Source organism: Aythya fuligula, chromosome 5 (genome assembly GCF_009819795.1).
Source record: "Aythya fuligula isolate bAytFul2 chromosome 5, bAytFul2.pri, whole genome shotgun sequence".
NCBI lineage: Eukaryota > Metazoa > Chordata > Aves > Anseriformes > Anatidae > Aythya > Aythya fuligula.
Window position 1 is genome coordinate 46,481,467 of NC_045563.1, and position 21,903 is coordinate 46,503,369.

At 36.4% G+C, this 21,903-nt stretch overlaps 1 protein-coding gene across 5 annotated transcripts in view; it reads right to left on the reverse strand.

The window, feature by feature from the left end:
- CHID1 (chitinase domain containing 1) overlaps nucleotides 1-21,903 on the reverse strand; it is a 105,839-nt gene that overhangs the window by 45,943 nt on the left and 37,993 nt on the right. For all 5 annotated transcript variants that reach the window (XM_032188472.1, XM_032188474.1, XM_032188473.1 and 2 more), the window contains exons 9-10: nucleotides 11,709-11,810; nucleotides 9,579-9,734 (exon numbers count right to left, since the gene is read on the reverse strand). In XM_032188472.1, the coding sequence (XP_032044363.1) occupies nucleotides 9,579-9,734; nucleotides 11,709-11,810 (258 nt within the window). The remainder of the gene's footprint in view (nucleotides 1-9,578; nucleotides 9,735-11,708; nucleotides 11,811-21,903) is intronic.

The following is a 21,903-nucleotide window of genomic DNA, read 5'->3' on the forward strand; positions in this document are numbered from 1 at the left end:
TCTCTGCTTAGCTTCCTTTTAAGTTGATTCTTGCCTGGAATAAAGCTGCTTTTGAATAGAAGCAGGTTGTAGTGATCCAAAGTCTTGTAATACTTCAAATATTTGATTTATATATATATAAATACATATTATATATGTATTATATATATATATATATATATTTTAAGATTAACATGCTCTTCTGACTCCCTCACCAGATCTTGAGACTTGGATTAGCATTTGTAATTTAACTGTCCATTCACTCTGTGGGAGCTCAGGTTCCTTATTTGGGTCAGTAAACTCCAATTTTGGGGTCAAGGACATCCCTTTTCAGTGGTGCTATACTAGGAGAAGGTTTAAGCCACTCTGTAAGTGGCACAGTCCTAACAGATTGAAACATTGTAGTCTGGTAGCTTTTTCTTTCACTTTACAAGCTTGTAAAATACAAAAGATTTGGAATTATGAACAGAATCTTTTAACAAAAATACATGCTTTAGCACCAGGATAAGAGATCATCCACGGGTATGGTGAACTTTGAAAGAGATGAAAATATAAATTAGAAGATGTAGTAGAAGCTTTAAAGATTTTCAGTGCATATTTGAAGAAAATCACACATCAAATAATAAGCCGAAATAGAACATGCAGGTATAACAAGATGTTCAACACTGGTAACAGCAATGTTCCCATCAAAATGGGCCTCCACTACTGCAAAAAGGCAACATCATATGTCCTCAGTTGACAAAGATTATTCTTTTCTTGGATGGGCAACATTCAAAACTAACACTGTAAACAAACAGGAAAAAAAGACAAATAACTTTGAATCTAATCAAATAACTTCAAAATAGGTAGCAAAATAGGAATAGTCTGTAGATGTAATATTTTGTTGAATATTTATTTGAGGCAACCTTCTACTACAAAGAGGACACTGTAAAATGACTTTCCTTGTTTCACTATAATGGAGGAAAATACTGCCAGTTAATACTATTAAAGATGAGAAAGTATCAAACATTCACCTTCTCAAAGCCATCCACATTTTTCACAGTCCAAACTGAGATCCCTTGTGCCACAGTGTTCCAGGATTATTTTTAATAATCGCAAACTAAACCAACAAAAACCTCACTTGCCCAATTCCTGCATTCCCATTTCATTCTTTTAAAGACTGTTAACATGTTCAAAAGTCTCCCTTCAACAGGCTATCAAATACAGCAGAATATTCCGTCACTTCCCTTTATTCTCCCCAAGTAGTCCTGGCAACCATAAAAACAAGGGAACAAGAGGCAGAATTGCTATCTGCTGGAGGAAGGCTGAGTTCTCTGGATTACTTCATGAACTGATTATTGTACAGTCACTTGCCTGCCAGAAATTTTTACGTGAAACCAATGTTGGTAAGAAACATGTTTAGGAAGCAAAAGTACAGCTTATTCCTCATGAGAATGACATTTTCTTCTTCCCCCAGCTTTACAGAATACCTGGTAGAGGTTTTTTAGTTGTTTAAAAGATTTGCCATGTTTTTTTTCCACCTGTCAAAAATCTTCCCTGCAGTGAAATTGTCTGAAGACAAAGGGCAAAGTGACTCTATTCATGAAGATTATCTTTAGCAATTAACTAAGACAAACAGCTAATGAGTCTGAAGGTGTAATATGCAAGGCAGTTAAGTTCAGGTAGCAGGAAGAACCGTGAAGAGAAACCAGAACAATCAGGAATAGAAAAGAACAAAAGATAATAATGCCTAGGATTAATTAGATAATTGATTAAATGCATATGACTAAATTAATTCAAGAAACCAGATGAAAAGCTATTATTGGGTAAGACAAAATGTATTTGCTTTCAGCAAAAAGATCAGATGTTCCTTCTAACACCACCAAAAAAAGTAAAACAAAAAAACAAGCTCATCCCAGTTACAGTTCTCCATCTGACATCCCAGTATTCATTACACTGTCACTGCCCAGTGCTCCTGAATTGTGCATTACCAATATTTACCATTGCTCTGAGTAACATACCACAGTCTTTTTACGTTGTGGTATGTTATTTAGATACAGAAGGGCTACAAGAGCAAAAACTGTATATCAAAATTAATTCCAAGTTGTTTCGCACTGCACTAAAAATCTCAACATTTGCCAAAGTTCAAATGCATACCTCTTACCAGCAATACCCCTAAAACTAAATTACATCCGTCTGCTTTTCTAATAGTTCAAATAAAGGAGGAAAGAGATTAAATAAATTGCTAAGGTTTCACAGCAAAGTCGACAGCACTTTGAAAAGCACTAAGCACTAAGAAAAGCACGACAGCACTAAGAAAATAAAAAAGAACATTTTACTTCTATTAAAAATTCTGCCTTTTCACCAGCATGTTTGTTTTCTTTCAGAAACATAACCTTGAATTTTTATTTTAAGTGAGCCAAAAGAACACAGGTCTCTGCACAGATGCCTGTTTTTGATAAGCTTTCCTATCATTTGCTGTCCAAACTCTACTATGTTTCTAGTCTTATTAATTACAGTTTGCTTTGGAGGGGATGGGGGGAACTTTGCTCCCCTGGCAATGCGCAGTTAATTATCAGGCCTATTGATTGGAAATAAAGATTTATCAAAAATGCAAAGGAAAAGGAAACATTTACACAGCATTGTTTTCCTCAGAGACCTCTCTCTTACAATTTCAATACCTCTGTACGTATCAGAGTGAATTACACTGGACTGCTTCATTCACCTTACAAAGCATGTCCAGAAATAAGTGCTGTTTAAACTCCAAGAACAACTTCCCATCGGATCCATGTAAACAAAAATAAACTAAAATTTCAAATGACAAACAGTTTACATGTAAAACCAGAGACAGTCAGCTTCAGTTGTGCACAATGCGAGAAGGGAGTTTTAATAACTGCAGTGAACTTGGAGAAAGTGAATGAAAAGAGAGAACTTAAAATACAGCCCATGTCAAACTACACATACTAACATCAAGCTGGGGCAAACGGCACCATGACAGCTGTAGCAATTTTCTTCCAGGCTCCAGAATTACTAACTTTTTTGAAGACACTGACTTTTCCTTACTGCAGTTTTAAGATCACATCTTTTCCTATTCAAGTACAAGATCACTGAGGAGGTCTTCTGAACAAGGTGTTTTATCTTCTGCTGGACTTCCTACTGCTTACATCTATCTACTAATCCACTTCAAGATTTTAATTTTATATTCTTAACACACTCCTTTATATATATATATATATATATGTATATATATATATATATATATATGTATATATATATATATATGTATATATATATATATATATATATATATATATATATATATGTATATATATATATATATATAATATATCTTTCAGGACTACAAAACAGATCCTAACATACTTACTCTGGAAGATCTTACTGTACTTAGTAAAACACGCAATCAGTCTTCTATTATGCACCATAATAATGACCATTTCATGAAAAACTAATGGCAAATGTTTTCTTTGCAAACTGCCAGTGTTTTCCTTCAGGCAAGTTCACAATTCAATACTATACTCTTGCTTTAAAAAGAAAACACAACCAAGACACGTACACGCACACAAAACCACAAAGATTTTCAATGATTCTTAATGCCATTGCTAAATAAATGGTGCCAGTCAGCAACAGGGTTCCAGGCATATCTTATGATTGAATATTCCCATTATGGATTTACTCAAAGAAGACTCTAGGGGTAAGGAGCAAGAAAACACTTCATTTCTGTAGAGGTTTTCAGATCTGATTTAATTTTATTGATGGGGCTCTCTGTGAGCTTGACACACTACAGCCAGTGGCGCAGGGCTTCTTTGTTTTGTCTGGGGAGAGAGATTATATTTAATTCAGACTTATCAAGCACTTCAGTTTCTCTTGACCTAAATTTTAATTGATTTTCTTAAGACAAAGCTGCTTTTTGGTTTGCTGCTTCCATCAGCTTTCTTTCATGATTAGATTTGCGTAGAACAATTAAAAGAACAGCTAAAATACACCTGAGTATAATTGGTTCTAACCCAGGAAAAGTATCACACATACTGCTACATTTGGTCATAACTTTCACTCACATTGTCAATACCATAATATATTCCACCTCTATATTGAGTTTTCCTCAAACTGTCTAGTGCCTCATTACTATAAAATGAAGAATTCAGTGAAATAACTATCTAAATCCATTAAAACTAATTCAAAGCAGTGCAAGAACATGGAAAGTGACAGCTTCATTGACTTTTACCTTTTCAGGTTTATAGCTCCAAGTGATCAGCGTATTAAGCACAGACCTCTAACCCTCAACTCAGCTAGAAGCAGAACAGGAAAATAAATTCCTGGGACTCAAAGCCTGCATTCACTTAGACTACTGCTGACTCAGGGAAGTTTTGCTTTCACTCACACAGGCAAAAAAAATAATCTTGTAAAAACACTGATGTGTCTACATTTTTTTAAATACAAGGAATCACTAATGATAAGATGACCTCCTCTGGGTTTAATCATCTTAGTAAATAATTCACATTTTTATTGAAAAAAAAATCACACGTACCACCTGCCTCTCTTGCACCCCACCCAGTAATCTAAGGCTGGCAGTAGGACCATCCAGGCCTACAGACAGTACTCCTCTCATGCAATCTACATCCTCGCACACGAACGGGAAGTACGTATTCCTGCTGTAAGCTTGGCGATGCGGCTACTTTGAGCTGCACATAAATACAACTCTGGACAAGTTTTCTTTCTGCCCCAGCCATAAAGGCAGGTAAATAAAAAAGCTGATTCTATTCAGAAAACATAAGATATATGAAGAGATTCAAAGACAGCTTCTTTCTGAAATAGATAACAAAAGCTACACTAGATTTAAATATGGAAATGACATACCTCAAATGGCAAGAGGCAACTACTGAGGATATACAGACATTTTGGGCACAATCTTGTACATTCCATACAGTTTCCAAATAAGGCACTTATAATTGTTTTGTAATATTGTATCTTATTCTAAAGAAAAACTCTGCCTTGATTTTCATCTTAGTAACATTTTGAAATGCAACTCTATTTTAAGCGCACAGCTATTTTAGCTTAATATTTGTTACTCAGCATTTTTAGACTCACTTTCCTAAAGCAAGCAAAATAATTTAATGGTGGGAAAAAAAAAATCTCCTTCTGTTTCCTGGTGTTAATAATATTCGGAAATGTCTCAAAAATGTGATGAAAAATTCATTGGACCTTATACTGCTATTGAATGTTATCAGCAGAAAACCTTATTCAATCACCTGCTTTATAACACTAGGTATAACAAGCTGTTTGCCCAAAACAAAAGCTGTTAATGTTGTGGAACACACTTGCACTTCTATTACTCCAAAGACTCTGGAGCTATATGCTCCATTACTATTTTCTGTTAGTTACTCCAAGCCTATTCAGAATCTTGCATATTTCACAGGCTGGCTCTTGACTCATTTATTAAGTCCTTCCATCAGGAATTAAATCATTATGCTTACGTTGTCGCTGCCATTGCTACTTTTCTCTAGAATCGTAATAAACATAAGCATTCCTTCCTGCCCAAATGACTGGGCATAAAAACATTGAGAAATGTTTGCTGTTTCGTTTTTTTTTTTTAACAGAATCTTTTCCACTGCCTTACACAAAAAGCAATCAGTACTTTTTGTAATGCTATTACTTTTTGTAATTCTGCGTCAAAACTCTGTCAAAATGAAAGGAGGCACTTTGATTTTGTACATCAACCTTTAGTACAAATCAGAATAGAGCTTGTAAAATAAATTCTTAACACCACAATATAATCCCAAATTAACATAAGTGCTGCATTATTATTATGATATTACTGCAATTGAATAATCATTTATATAATATAATATCCTAATGATTAAGAGGTTCTTAAGAGCAGGTAGCTAACGGGGGAAAGAGTACTTTGGAAGAAGGAAGTTTGCAAGACTGAGGGGCTTGTTGACCTACTGAAGGTATCAACAAGAACTCAGGGGTAAAGATTCTGCAGAAAGGCTGAACAATTTCTTAAGCTTCGGGGGAGAGTGAAGAATTATTTACCCAAGATGTACACTTCAGAGGTGAAGAAGAAATATTGTCAGGTTCAATAGTATCAACAGAGGACACACCGGAACAAAGTGATCATAAGAGCAGCAAGCCAGCCACACCAGCTGGTTACATTCTGACAGGATTTTAATACAGAGGTAAGTTTTAATGACTACATCTTAGCAGTTCAGAAACCTGATTCTTGACAGCCAGAGGGCAGTAAACATTGCCAGAAGCACTAGAGGTGGTTTGGGGAATCACAGTCATGTAACCTTTACTTCAATTTAGCATTTCATACAAATTATGTCAGAACTAAGTATACATGGGAATGTAGCTTCCCTGCAGCTAAACAACAATGGTACTTGGTAGATTAAAGCACAAGAATGTGCTATCATCTCTGAGAGGCTCACTGTATTAACAAATAATACTTGTTGCTGCACTGCAAGTGAAAGATGAACACATCATTAAGGCAAACATAAGTTGTAGTTCCTACTGTAAAAACTCCCAAAGACAAAGCTACGTTGGGCTGTGAAAGAACAATTGTTTTCATTTCATATAATTCTGATATATAGACACATACAAAAGCACAAACACACATACATACTACTTTTTCCAGTGTGTATGAAGAAAAAGGATATTATATGGAAAGCCTGTATATCTTTTCAGCAAAATGGTAACCAAGTAGTTCTACCTTCAGATTGCATGCTGCAATAAGAACAGCCAGATATTTTATGGAAATAGAAACTCTATTGAAAATTGTTCTATGAGCTTCTTAACTAAGAAAACATTCAGTGAATGAGATCTGCCTACTTTCAGAATCTCTCTACATCACATAATTCCTATACTGAAGAAAAACACAAACATGAAACCAGCAAAGGTTTCTGCACTCTGCACATAATTTTACATATAAGCTATGCCAGTAATTTTAAGCACTAGCCTGTTGAAGACCTGCATGTGCAATAAATTTCACCACGCAAAAACTTGAAGAAACCTACAACGAAGAAGTTGATGTCCCATATAACACTTTGCTGAACATTATTTTAAAATAATTTTACTGACAGTACATCACTATCCATTGCAACATATTGAGGGTACCTTCAAGGGAGCAATGGACAAACATTCGCACTTACTACATGACCAACACTGGATTACAGCCACCAAAATAGAAGATCAATTCCCTGAGGACTGAAGGTAAGAAGCCAATAATTAAGCCATCCCTTTCTACACATAGCAACTTTTTACATAGCATGAAGCAGATACAAAAATGAGAAAGAACAGCATCAGCCTCAGGACATGAGTCTTTTCAGATTTAAAAAAATAATACTTATGAAGCTGGAGTATTAACAATGGAATAAGTGGGAGCTTTTGGAGAGGGAGGAGAGCCTCTGAATAAGCTATGCCCACTGTGGGATTCAACTGGTTGTGATACGGATGGTTTTCAAAGACTCACAGATGCTGGAAACTGAGATTTTCTTACAAGCAGCCTTGTACCAATTAAGAGGCAGAAAGCTTATTTCACACTGAACTCTCTTTTACCCCTTTTAATTCAGAAGCTTGGCCTACTTGGAAACTATTTTAATTGAACCTGTTTTACTATCACATTACTATATATGACACATATAGCAATGACTAATGCATTAAGTGTGCATGCTCGAAACGTATTTCTGGAAAAGCAAGCTTAACCACAGACAGATGCTTAACAGGAAAGGCAGCAAGTGAAAACTAATGGGATTTATGTATAAATTCAAACAGTCTCTGACACAAAGACTTTATCCAGAAGCAAGGTTCTGGTAGTTCTATGTAAAATGTCAATAACATGCCTGTTAATGAAGAACATGTTAACAGAACTATTCTTCGTATAGAACATGTTGTCCCATACTGTGCACCTACAAACAGCTAAACAATGCCTTTCACTAAAACTTAATCACAGATAACTATTAGCTAGGAGATTTTTGTCATTAAAAACAACATGCAATTACTCTATAATATAATCCAGGATATGAAAGGTCTGTGCAAAGTAAAAGTAGTCACCTTTCTAGTGTGCAGTATGTTTTCTAGAAGAAACTTCACTGCAAAAGCTGCAGTTCAGGAAATACCAAGATTCATTTACTTTGCAGATTAGTGATAGTCCAACCTGCAAAAGGAACTGCAAATTTTGTAGTGAGCTACGTTAATTGTGCTGAGTTTCAAAGAATCACAGAAAGGATTGGGTTGGAAGGGACCTTAAAAGATCATCCAGTTCCAAACCTCTGCCATGGGCAGGGACACCTCCCACCAGCCCAGGTTGCCCAAAGCCCCATCCAGCCTGGCCTTGGGCACTGTCAGGAATGGGGCAGCCACAGCTTCTCTGGGCAGCCTGTGCCAATTCCTCATCACCCTCAGAGTAAATGAGTTTATACAATTAGGCTTGCAAATCAACAGTGCTTTGACTAAATATTAAAATAGCTCCTGCCTAACCACGTTACAACCAACTTTACAGAAGACATTCGGATATACTTTCCGTATACCTTCCACTGTAAATAATGGCTTTATTCCCTTCACCCTATAGTCATTTTCTACTATCCAGCCAGACTCATACAACTCAGCAAGTGGAAAGAACTATGTCAACAGTATTATATCCCAGCAAATGGCCAACGTGAAGCATGAAGACAGTGTAGGCTAGTAAAATGATGACAAAGTGTTTGTGTAACTGAAGGCACTGACATAAAGTGGACCTTACCTTATACAACCCACACCAGATGTTATTTCAGTGCTTAACTATTTTTTTAAACACTATATTGAAATTTCTTGATATCTTAGTAATCTGTGTATGGAAGTGATCATCTCTTATGCTTTAAGGTCTGCTTCCACCTACCTGTCTGTTTTAATTTTACAAATTAGTATCAAATTTCAGAACAAACCTGATTTTCCTGCCAAATTCACATTTTTCTTGCTTTCTCTTCTGGCTTGATGCATTCTACCCATATTGTATTTCTGTGAAGCTCACTGTTTATTACATGTGGTTGTTACCCAAAACTAAAACAACCATTATCTTCTGAGAATCAATATAAAATTTCAGGCTGTCTTTGGAACACTTCCCTTTATCTTCTTATAGATTTTTGTCTCCAGGTGAGCTTACTGCAGCTTTTCCTACTCAAAAGAAACTCTGTGGCATATTGCTGTTTGAAACTAATATCAAATTTGAAAGTAACAGGTAACAACATCAGGAGCTGAGAGAAAAAATCTTTAGGTCACCTGAATGAACCTCCAAACTGATACAGAATATAAAAGAATAAAGTAGAACATTGTAACACAAAGATGACAAACTGAATGTACAAACATGGAGAGAGAAAGGAAGGAAAATTGCACAAACCTTTTTTCTCTTCTGTGTTCTGACAGGGTATCTGTGCCATCTATCTGCACTTCTGTACAAGGAACAACTGATCTTACTCTAAATGGTGAAGTACTACTTCATGCACGAATTTATCACTTTTGCCATTTCTGTGTTACCAACACATTCATATTTCTAAACAAGAATGCTTCTGAATTTCCATGTTTGTGAGAATCTCATGTATAAGTACTTATAACCAGAAAAGTCTTACCTTCCACCAAGGATTGGCTCCCCCAAAGCTCCCAAAGCAGAGTAGTCCATGCCATAGAAATTCAGCCCTAGAAGAATCTTGTTTCTCCATTTTGAATCAGGATCCAGTACTTGAACACAGGCTCGAACCCAGGGAAGCGGGGAATTTGGACCAGGTCTGTTGAGTTAGACAAAAAACAAACAAACAAAACACACATGATCATGCTGTCAGAAAAAGTACATGTTCATTCTCAATAGCCCTCTCTTTTTGCAGAGTGCAATTATAGAGAAAGCTATGGCACACAAAAAGCATTGAAAATAACCTGCAAGCCTACAAAGATTCAATGCACATACTTCAGTGGCTTAAAACTGTTGCTGCACAGAACATGCTTGTCCCACTAAAAGGTCATTCATTTCTAAGGTGTACATGAAACTTCCTATGATGGGTAAAGAAGTTACCACCTAGCACATTTACCGTCACTGAGCTTGGCCCAACTGTTTTCCAATACCATCCTCAATGTTTTTACTGTACACCAGCACAATATACAGGGACAAAATACATCATTTACTCATAGAACAACTATAAAAGCAGTGACAAGGAAGCAATACAAGTTTCAAAGACTGCTTAACATTTGTACACTTTATTTATGAATAAAACTCTAAAGGGGCAATTGCTTAGCAACAAAAAGCTCTGTTGTTAGAGAGCAGCACCTGAATATGCAGACTAGTTGAACTATCCTAAATACAGCATCAAGATACCAGTCTTACTTTCTCCCGAGCTCAGAGAATAGAGCAACAGGCTCTACTGCAAACATTCACTAATACGATAAAAGTAAAAGCACATTCCAGACTTTTAAATATCAATATTTTCTGCTCAAGGTCTTCAGAATATCTGTAACATTAAAACTGCAAGTGGTAATACAGTACAGAATTTTTGCTGTATGTACACTGCTTTTAGTATACTCAAACCAATAAAAGCAAATTTTTAAAAAAGGTGTTATTGTTGTTTTTTGTTTTTTTTTCCAAAACCTCTCTCAGAAACTACATTTATTTCAAACACAACAATGAGTGTGTTAACTGAACATTGTCTCCTACTTCAAAGTACAAAAGAATAGCAGTTCCAAGCCAGATCTAAGTAACTTAATGCAGCAGTAAAAGCATTAAGGTGTGACTGTACCATAACAGAGCCTGTAATTTTAACATGATATAAAGCATGGTGCAGCTTCACCACATAGGAAAGATGTAGCCTACAGTATGGTGTAAAACTCAAAGTGCATCCAGAGTTCCAGATGAGTTTGCACTGACTGTGTGAAAGCCCTTAGCACTTCATCTTCATAGATGTCCCATTTACCTAGAGGAAAGCTAAAACGGTTACCTCTATGCTTCATATTCCAGCAGAAGAGAGTAACAAAAGCCTGTTCTAACCTCAGTACACATTACTGCCCATGATTGTTTTCCCCTAGGGTGCTATGTTGGAAGATCTAGAGACAGGGTCTGGGGAGAGAGAGGAAAGAGGAAGGTAAATTTCAGAAGAGACATAATTGTTCTTCTATTGAACCTGCCTAGACACTATCAAAGTGCTAGAATACTATGGGTGGCAGATGTCTTAGTGATGGAACACATGCAAAAGCGATGGCATGTAAGTCTGCCAGTCTACCACAAGCATTAACTCTGGAGAAGCCACCTTCAAGCAGAAGGAATTTGAGAAGCAGAAGGAATCTGAGAAAGAATTTGTCTGCCTCAGGATGAAGCAGACAAATTACTTGTCAATTTTGCTATTCTTTTTTCCCCCACAATGATATGTACTGGATTATTTTGTACCATTATGCAGAACTGTGCCAAATAAATAAAACCAAAATATCCTAGTCTGGAAAAAATAAGTGTCACAATACTAGTAAAAGAGTAATTCTTTAGCTCAGGTACAAAGCCCTTCACAGTACTGGGTGCCAGATCCTCACTGCAGTTACACCCAAGTTATGGGCTGATTCAAAAATAAACTATCCTAACTACTAATCCAAAACTTTCCTGTCTATTACAGTTAACACACACCATCCATTTTATGGGAAAAAAAAGGTAACTCATATTGTAGGTTTCATAGCAGCGTAAATGGAAATGAGTTCCTTCAGCGTGTTTTTCCTAACGTTAGTCTTACCGTTGTGGTGTTGAATAGTCGTATGTCATGAGACTGAAGCTGTCTATTGCTGAGGCCAACTGATCAAATTCTTTCTTCGTGAACATTCCTGGCTGGTTAGTCCTTTTAAAACAAAACAAAATAATAATAATAAAAAAATACTATTGTAACAGTTGTGCTTAATTTCACCTTTGGGTTTCAAAATCTTACTTTTTTTTTCTTAAAGCACCTCAGAATGAATCTTATTTCTGTTCTTAAAATACATGTAAATTATAAAGAAAAAAAATATTCAGTGCTACTTCTGTTGCCAGTGGAAAGAATCAGACATCTACAGCACACTAAGCAAATCTGCATCACCAGCATGGCTACAATAGTGGTTGTAAGGGCTATGGACTAATCAAGTTGCTTTAGATATTAATCAGTTGAAATCTAAAGGCTTTTACAAAACTCTGAATTGCTTGGACTGTCAAACTGTCCTTGGTATTTATAAAACTAAAGGTTACCTGAGGCATACTTAAATGGATGAGTGCAGCTGTTGATAACAAAATACAAATATAAATCAAAGGTAACATCTTGATTAATCTCCTAGGCAAAGATAATTTTATCACAGAATGGTTTGGGTTGAAAGAGACCTTAAAGCCCATCCAGTTCCAAACCCCTGTCATGGGCAAGGACACCTCCCACTAAACCAAGTTGTCCCAAGCCCCATCCAACCTGGCCTTGAGCACTTGCAGGAATGGGGCATCTCCTAGGGATGTTTTTTTTTTTTTTTTTTTTTTACTGTACTTAAGAAATTTCTTCCAACAGGAAAAGGTTATGTTATTTTTTTTTTCCTTCACTTCTAAAAAGGTGATAAAAAGCAGCAGGGTAATACAAGTACAGCCTTTTAGCAAAAGGCTAAACAAACCCTTTTTTTTTTTTTTTTTTTTTTTTTTGAGGAAAAAAATAAACAAAACATTTCTTTTTCTTTTTGAGGGTAAGTAGCAGTAGTACGAAAGGAGAACTTTTATACCCATGTGTGCTACTAACAGTAGTAAGATAAGGCAAAGCAATTACCCATTTCTGAGAAACGGCTTAAGAGTTCAAGTCACTGCAAAGTATTCAGCAGGTATAATATACATGCTAACCAACATTCTCTTTTTTTTTTTTTTTTTTTAACCCCACAAATAATGGCTCATAACACAATATTAGGGAAACAAAAAAAAAACTATCAGTCTTGGAAGAAGACTCCAAAAAGGAAGAAGGTGACTAAAGTAAGTACTAGGGGTTGATTTTTCCTGCATCTTGGTGGAAATTCAGCATTTTATCCTCAGTTTGAGGAAAATACAGTCTATGAACTTCACATTCTATGAACACAGCATTCTTACTCCCCTGCACTTTTTTTTTTTTTAAACTTATTCTTCATCACAGCAGGAAACATAAGGAAGCCTTAATCACAGGGCAAAGATGGCAGTGAACAAAAGAGAAAGAAACGGTGTTCTCAGAGGGCTCTGAAGCATAAGAGACAGACAGGTAAAGTTGGGTATTCTCCTGAATAGCCTAAAAAAAAAAAAAAAAAAAAACTAAAAGCTAAACTAAAAGCGGGGCTCACAGGAGAACCCTGCAAAGAAAAAAAAAATTGGCTTAACAGCTACAAATTCTAGCACAACAGCCATTCTAACAGATTTAAACAACTGTATGAGATCCCTCTTGAGGATAGAAGGGAAGAGACTGAAGAATTTAGAACTTTCCAGTGATATCAGAAACTACTACTTGACCTACAAGTTAACAGGCAATGCCTATGTAGACAAGCTATACATTACAAGTCACTTGTAGTCCAACCTAAATGTAAAAAACAAAAGATATGCTCAGCAACAGATGCAAGTAATAGACTGGAAAAAACAACAACTTATTTTGACCCTCATCGCTTTTGGATCAGTGCATAAATTCTGCATCCAACAACATTTGCTGAATGGGTCACCAGAGCATAACAGCATTCTGCTACTGTTTTAAAAGGACACTTTCTGTTCTCCAACATTAGGAAATAAGTTAACAGAGTACAGGTAATGAAGTGGGGCAGAATAAATCATTTAACATGTCTGTCATGTTATAAGGGAGCAAAGCATGAATGATATTTGCAAGTGAGGTCAATGGACCTGACCAAATGCACACTGGATTACGTAGCTCTAATTTGTACAAAGCACAGTGGTGTTCTGGCTGTCTGAAGTTTTCAGAACCAGTTATATACTTCTCATAATGAGGAGAAATCCCGTCCCCTTTCATCTGGGGTTTTAATAAATTAACACAAACCTTCACTTCTGGAACCATTGGCAGACCTCTTTTTTTTTTTTTTTTTTTTTTTTTAATAGTTATCTGCCTGTCATTTACTGCAATTGCAAATTATAGCTGTTCTACAAGAATAAAGAAAACGAAGGACATTTTTGAAACAATGTCATGGCAACCTGGATGCCCTTAGGCAAAGCAATTCCCCATTGCAAACTCCAGCAAAACACATTTTCAGTAAATTGATTTTGATTACTTATGATGGGAAAAGCATAAAAAGTAATTATAATGTGCATTAGATATTATGGCAAGTCAGACTGCCTTACAGATTAATCTGGGTAGTATTTTAATGAAACTTGGATATGGAGGGCAGGTAATACATCCACTTTTCATATACATTGTCAAGGAATGGAAAAAAAATCAGGTTAAAATGGATGTAGTCATTCTGTGCAAAGTAAGCTTGTAACTGAACTACTTAACTACAAAGGAAAAGCATCTGAGGAGCAGAGGCATAAGTTTCCAACTTGGAACAAGTCTAGCAGCAATGAACATGCTTTGTCCATTCATGGTTGGTGTTAAAACCAACTTTTCTGCAAAAAACAAGCACCACTCACCAGCTCTGTCAGCACCAGTCAATTCTGCTCTAAGTCAAGCACATTGAGAAACTGCTCATTGGAACAGCACTAAGACTACTGGACACATGCCTTCAGAATGGTTCTGAGTCAAAAAATGGCACTTAAGGATAAAACCAATTATTTTTTCACAGCTGTTATGCTTCTCTTTTAAGGTTCTCCAATCATTCTGATGTTTAAGTTAGTCCTAAACTCATCTCAAGTACTGTTTCCAAAACACTCAGCAGTGACAGGCTCCAACAGCATTTATCAACAGTGTACAACTTACATACCAAAGACGCCTTGTTATTAAACTGCCAGCAGACAAACCTTGGTGACTTTTATTTATTTATTTATTTTTGCTTACCACGAACATCACAAACGTGAAGAGACAGAAAGCAGGTACATCAACACGAGTTATAGGAAAAGCAGATTATTTAATACATAATTTAATTCAAAAGTCTCTTTGCATGAAAATAACCCTAACCTCTGAAGTGTTTCATTTGCTTTATCTTTGAGTTTACCCAAAGACACAATTCAAAAATTACACCTCTTTGGAGTCTAACAAACATACTGGATAAAAGAGTGAAGCTGAGCACTGAATAGAGATCTGCCATATAAAGAAATCTGCTCCTACTGGCCTACATAATTTCCTACTGAAATTATGCAACACGTGTTATAAATATAAAACAATTGGGTTCAAGAAGTAAATTTGAAGCAGGAAAGAGTATTCTTATTATGCCAACTAATACTAAATCCTTTTTATTTTTTATTATTTTTTTTAAGAGCCAGAGACTTGATATAATATTTGCATTTGTATTTCTCTATCTCAATAACTGAAACAAATTTCATTCATTCAGTTTCCTTAACACTCTGCTCAGATGCACTAGTGTTCTTGTTTGATTCTTATATCAATCGTTCAACATAACTAACTATGAAGCTTCCTACCTACTAACAATAAAACCCCTGCTATTCAGGTTTGGAAATGGCCATCTAATCAAGACCAAATTTGCATCTATGTGGACTGTAAAAGTCACTCCAAGAGAAGAAATTCATCAGAGATGACATTTATAGCACACTAGTACCGCTGTAAAAACCACTAATACTGAATATACAGTAAATCATTTGTTTTACGTGAGGTCTGGATAAAATGTCCATTGTGATATATGGGACAATAACCTAGGTGCTTGATGAACTTGCGTATCTTGTTTGTCCTTTTGTAGGGAACCACTGAGTTACTGAGAGAAAACAAGCACTCTACTTTTTGAGCATAATGCTTAAGAGATGAACATTTCTAGTAAGTGTCACAGTCCATTTCTTGTACAGATTACAGCTGTCCAAGATACATCAATACTTCTACTTTAGACCAGTCCGTTTGCCTGAAAGGTAATAAAGCTTCCACTACATGCTTCAAAAAGATTCATTTCTTGGCTAAAATACTGATGTTCCTGCTGAAACATTGTTTATATGACCATTCTCCCCCATATCTAGCTAAGCCACTTTTTGCTTGACTAAGAAGCTGTGGTGGTTTCACACCGATGGCCAACCGAACCTCACCACAGAGCTCTCTTACTTCCCCCCTCCTCAAAAATGGGGAGAAAACATAAGGGGGAAAAAAAAGTCACAGGCTGAGATGGGAAAAGTTCAGTTAAAGGAAAGAAGGAAACAAAACAAGCAAAGGCTGCACAGAAGCAAAGAGAAAAATTTCTGACCCAAATTTCCATTGAACAATACAAAGAATAAATATTCCCTGAGATCATAGGTCTCATTTGTACATATCCTCTTCAATTTATTAGTATTTTTTGACAGTTGGCTTGTTTTATATATATATACACACATATACAGAGACAGAAACTGGTAGTACAGTACTTGAACATCAGACTTAGAAGAAGAAATCACATGTTTTCCTTGATATTTCTCTATACCCAGCTTAGAATTTCCCAGGCCTTTTTTACTATTCTTTCCCACCTAAATAAGCACTGGGTGGTTTGTTTCATAGCTTGGAATGTCTACTACCTGAATCTTCCAAATAGCATATGGTAGTATGTATCAAAATTCCCATTAGAGCTTTACTGATAAGTATTTCTATAAGGTTTTGACTTTGTCGTCTTTCATTTTGAAAGAATGGAAAAAAATACTTCAACCATGCAAGCCACTTTCATTTACTTTCAAATGAATCTACATTCTCAATTACTTCTTGTCTCACTATGATTACTTTCAAAATGAAATAAGATAAGGAAAAAAAGGTCTTGTAGCTGACTGCTATTCCCTGCAAGTTTGAACTGCATTCTTGTCTGTTTACCTCACCTTGTCACCTACCACGAGAGCTCTTCTTTATCCTCACTTTGAACGGTCCTTCATAATGGAAAGCTGATTGATTTTCTGTTTCCTCTATATATCTATTTCAGAAGTCATCTGCTCAGTAATGACTTAATTTTCTTGTTGCGTGTAATTCTCTGTTTTCTCTGTAAACCAGCTGTTTGCAAATCTTCCCTTCTCCCTTCTGTTCTCACCACCAGATATTAGTTTTCATAGCTCCTCACAGTTAGCTGCACTAAAGTATAATGCTATTGCATTTTATGAACAGACCACTGAATTCAGTTAATGCATGATCATGGAATACAAATTCACCGTTTCTCTCTGCACCCTGTCTGTTCTACAGCAAAGAGGAACAAGAGCTAAATAAATCTCTACCATGTGGATCATGTAATTCAGGCATTGATAATGAAGTAGTAAAACACAAACAAGTTACAATCCTAAACTACTTTCTTTTCAGCAAAAATCCTCCTGGCAGTTCTGCAACTACCCTATCTCATTTTAGGTTCACCAAAACCCTAGATGGATGATAGCTCACTGAAGTAATTCTCTTCTACCAATACTTAAAAGATAGTTCTGTGTGAATCCTGGTTTCCATGGACATTTTGCAACTAGACGCTCTGGTGTCTTATAAATGTTTCATTTACAATGCCCTCCCACTGCTTGGTCTTGAAGAAAAAGATCAGTCTTACTCAGCTGCCCAGCTGCCTGTTTTCATGAAGTGGCAGGGACCTGACTATTAAAATTCTATGCCTATGTCCACTTTGTCTGAAACTGGCCAAATGGTAAATACACTTCTGCAGAGGGATGAAGAATGGAACAGATAAAGCTTTGAGACACCTTGCTTTCTGTGAAATCAGGCTAAAAATAGAATTAATCTGTGCCTGCAATAGTATTGGATGAAGCAGGCAAGTCAACAACAGGACCCTGACACGATACTGCTGTTCAGAGGCATGAACAATAATTATAGACCTAATCCTTGCTGTCAGAAAAGAACGTGACCATACTGAATGATTAACCAAAAAGGGATTCTCAGACAGATGAAAACAGATTGAATATATAGCGTGGGCTGAATTCTGTGCAGCTGATTGGAGAGTTTAAAAAGCACTGCATGATCTGCATCTCTGACCTCCCTCCATCAGCGAGTGCATCCTTGCAGATAACATATCAAGGTTTTTACATAGATGCACGTTAGTTGGTAAGCATTTCAGAAAATGCACGTGCTTAGTATTCAAATAAGCTCACATACACTTGTAATAAACCATTCTTTTTCTCGACTTCCCTTCTGAGGACAAAAAGTTTCAAGAGTTGAAGAACTGTATACAATAATATGCCCCAAATCTCCATTGAAGCAGAACTTAAACACAGTATCCGATTACGTGGCCTACGCTTCCAGATCGATATGACAACTCAGGGACCGTACATTGCAAAACCAAAACTATTAGTTCATTGAACCATAGTGTTGAGGTACATCTGTTGCAGGAGAAACAAATAACGAATTCCAAGTTATTACACATCTTTTTCTTTGTTCATGCACCGTATGCAAGTACTGTTCCTCTTAGAATAGAGAGAAGAATCCAACTGAAAAGGTAATTCCATAAAACCAATCACCACTGCTCACATACTCTCCCAATTTCAAACCTGAGAAGTCTCAGGAGAGATGGAGGGAGAGACAAAATGGTTCTTTGCCCTCCCAGCCAAACCCCATCATCTTAACATCTCCATCCACATTTTGCTTATATAATATGAAAGACTACCATGCTGGTAACAAAGCCAAAGAAACTACATTCCAATAGACGAAAACTTTGAGAGAATGAGCAAACAAAAAATGGAAACATGAAAAACTAGCAGTTAATTTTTAATGCGCTAGAACAGCATGAATATCCCAACATAAGAGGAAAGCACAGAATACTGCAGTTGCACAAGATCTCAACATTAGCTGAAGACTGAGTTAGAGTGCAGATTTACAGGCTTCCAGCAGAAGCTAATGTATGATTGTCCACAGTAAGACAATAAGAGACATGAGTGTGTGATGTCGGAAAACAGAAATCTAAAAATCACTGGCAAAAAAAATACAGAGTAAAAATATTCTCCTTGCATCACTGAGTGCTTTTCCCATTCTTGTGTTCTTCTCAAGCACAGTCACATTACTTTGGATATAGTTTGAAGAGAATTTAAAACTCTTTTTGAAGGTTTAAAACTCATCTAACATTTGAAAAGTATTATTTATCATGTCCTCTGTAAGAAACCACTGTAAGGAAGAATGAACACTGCTAGCCAAGGAACAGCACTTCTTGCTTTTTATTTACACGTGTAGATATATTGAAAACCCTTCGGGCTTATTAATTCCCTTCCTTTTTCTCTGGATTTAAAATGCACAACAGCTACTAGAGGAAAATAGAGCTTTACATTTCCTTGTTTGCATCTGTACTGCAGGCATTTATATCGACATGATTTTAGGGTTTAATTTACTGATAACTACGGCTTTGCAAACTGAGAATTACATTTTTTTAAGAGTGTAAACAATTCCAGTTTATATTAGTAAATATAAACCAACAGGACTGGCAAACAAACTTATAAAAAGAACAAGCATAAACAACAGGCTTTTTTTTTTTAAGCCTGTTTTAGTTTTCTGGTTCAATTTCAGAGATCAGCCATTTTACACAATCATTTCTCAGTCATAAGGCTCGAGGGGATGGAATTTACTTTTTTTTTTTTTTTTTTAATGAAAGCTGATCACTTATCACAAGCTTCTCATTCTGGGACAGCACCATATAAATTCCATGTGTGTTTTCAAAAATTTCACTGACACAGATAGTATTCCTATTTGATGTATGCCACTATTGGCCCTGCAAGAAAACACTGGACAAACAGTTGTTTAAATTATTAAGCACTTCATTCGAAAACCCAACTCATTTTCTGTAAGAATGAATGTTGTGATGAATACCAGCATCACGTTGGGAAAGGGGATTCTGCATCTGTTAATGTGACATTTGTATAACTGCATGACTTTTATTGCAGATCACAAAGCCTCTGATCCAAATACTATTTTATATATTTCTAGTTTAATTCCCTGATTTCTGAGCATTTGCAACAATCTGCACTAATATTCTACCTGTAAGCCAGCTTTGCTTTTTTTAGTATTTTGGTCTCATCTATCTTTCTGGTACCTCTTGCTATTGGAATCCAAAATCCTGTCACAATTTCTGTGTGTGGCCTTGTTTGTTCACCTATTGAATTCACATTCTAGATTATAATTTAGCAGACGTACAATGTTTGAGAATACAAATTATGTTTCTACTATCAATGAAAGAATGTGACAAACCTATTAAACCAAAGACTGAACACTTAAGGACCGTGAAACAATATATACAAACTCTAGAACATCTTACTGTAAATATCAAAGGTCCTGTGCTAAAATCATCATATTAGATTTTTGAAAAATAGGAGTGGATGGTTCACACTTCAGGGCAGAGGTTGTCCCTGCAGTAATGCATCAGATTGTTGATGCACAGACCAAATGTGCAGGCTACTGCCTTTTAAATATAGACCATCAGTTGTCAAACTTCTCAGTTGCATGAAAGGGAGGACAATGTCTGACAATCTCCGCTTGGAATAGAATCACAGAATCATTAAGGTTAGAAAAGCCCTACAAGATCATCTGGTCCAACCATCCCCCTGTCACTAACGTCACCCACTAAACCATGTCCCAGCATCACGTCCGACCTTTCCTTGAATACCCACAGGGACAGTAATTCCACCACCTCCCTGGGCAACCCGTCCCAATGCCTGACTGCTCTTTCTGAGCAGAAACGTCTCCTCATTGCCAACCTGAACCTCTCCTGGTGCAACTTGAGGTCATTTCCTGTTGTCCTATCTCTGGCTATCTGCGGATAGGACAATGCATAGCTTTAAGTTACAAAACAAGCAGGCCTGGGCTAGACAATACTGAGAACCTTCTAATGGTGCAGGTAAGTGTGGGAACATTAAAATCAACCAGCGAACAAGTGTTGTTATAAGAGCTCATTAGATAAATGCCCATCAGAAGCTACTTAATTATAGCTTATTTTGCCTTAGAATAATACCCCTTTCAATACCATTCCCTACTATTCAGAATAGCAGCTTAAATTCAGAAACAAACCTCTCCAACCCTATTTATGTAGTGCCTTCAGCTGCTGCACTAATTACAGAGACATCGTATAATTCAGATGCCTTCAGAGAGCACAAGCACTGTCAGTTGTCCACAACAAAGATCATAATTTAAACTACAAAATTAGTTCATCCTAAAAACACAAGCCTGACTTTCCTTGATGCTATTAGCATTCCTGATGTTGCTCAACTTTTCTTAATGGCAAGAATCTCTTTATCAAATTCTCTGATTAGATCAGGATAGTCATTAAAAAACAAAACTAAACTAAACCTAGCCAGCTTGACAAGCACAAAAATTTTAACCAAGTGCTACAGGTTCACAACACAAAAGAGCTGGGAGTGGTCATTCACAAAAATATGAGAGCTTCACATCACTGGGGAATTGTAAATGGTAACTGACAGAAAAACAAAAATTTGCTCTATTTTGATCAGGAAACAAAATGGTATTTGCAAACCAAATGGAATTTTTCAGATCACTGAGGAATGGCACTCTTCCTTAATATACATATCCCATCCCAGCTGTTGCCTTTTCAATACTTGGTCTCCAAACAGAGAGAAACACAGGATCTGTTCTTGTCATGGAGTAGCCTACACAGTTTTCACGAAGCCAAACTAATTACCTGTGGCCCATCTGGTATAAACCAGTAACAGAAGTCAAGAACGAGAATTACGCCAACAATTACAGGTCCTGAAAAGAAAGCAAGAAATCCCAGCAGACACCTAAGGACAAATGAACCTGAAAACTGCTGTCCTGTCTTTCCATTGACAGATTCTTCCAGCTAGGGCTGAGGCACACCAGCAGTCCCATCTGTATAACCTGCAAATTCTTAAGTTACCTGAAAAATACAGTGTATCTGAAACTCTTAATCCAACATAAT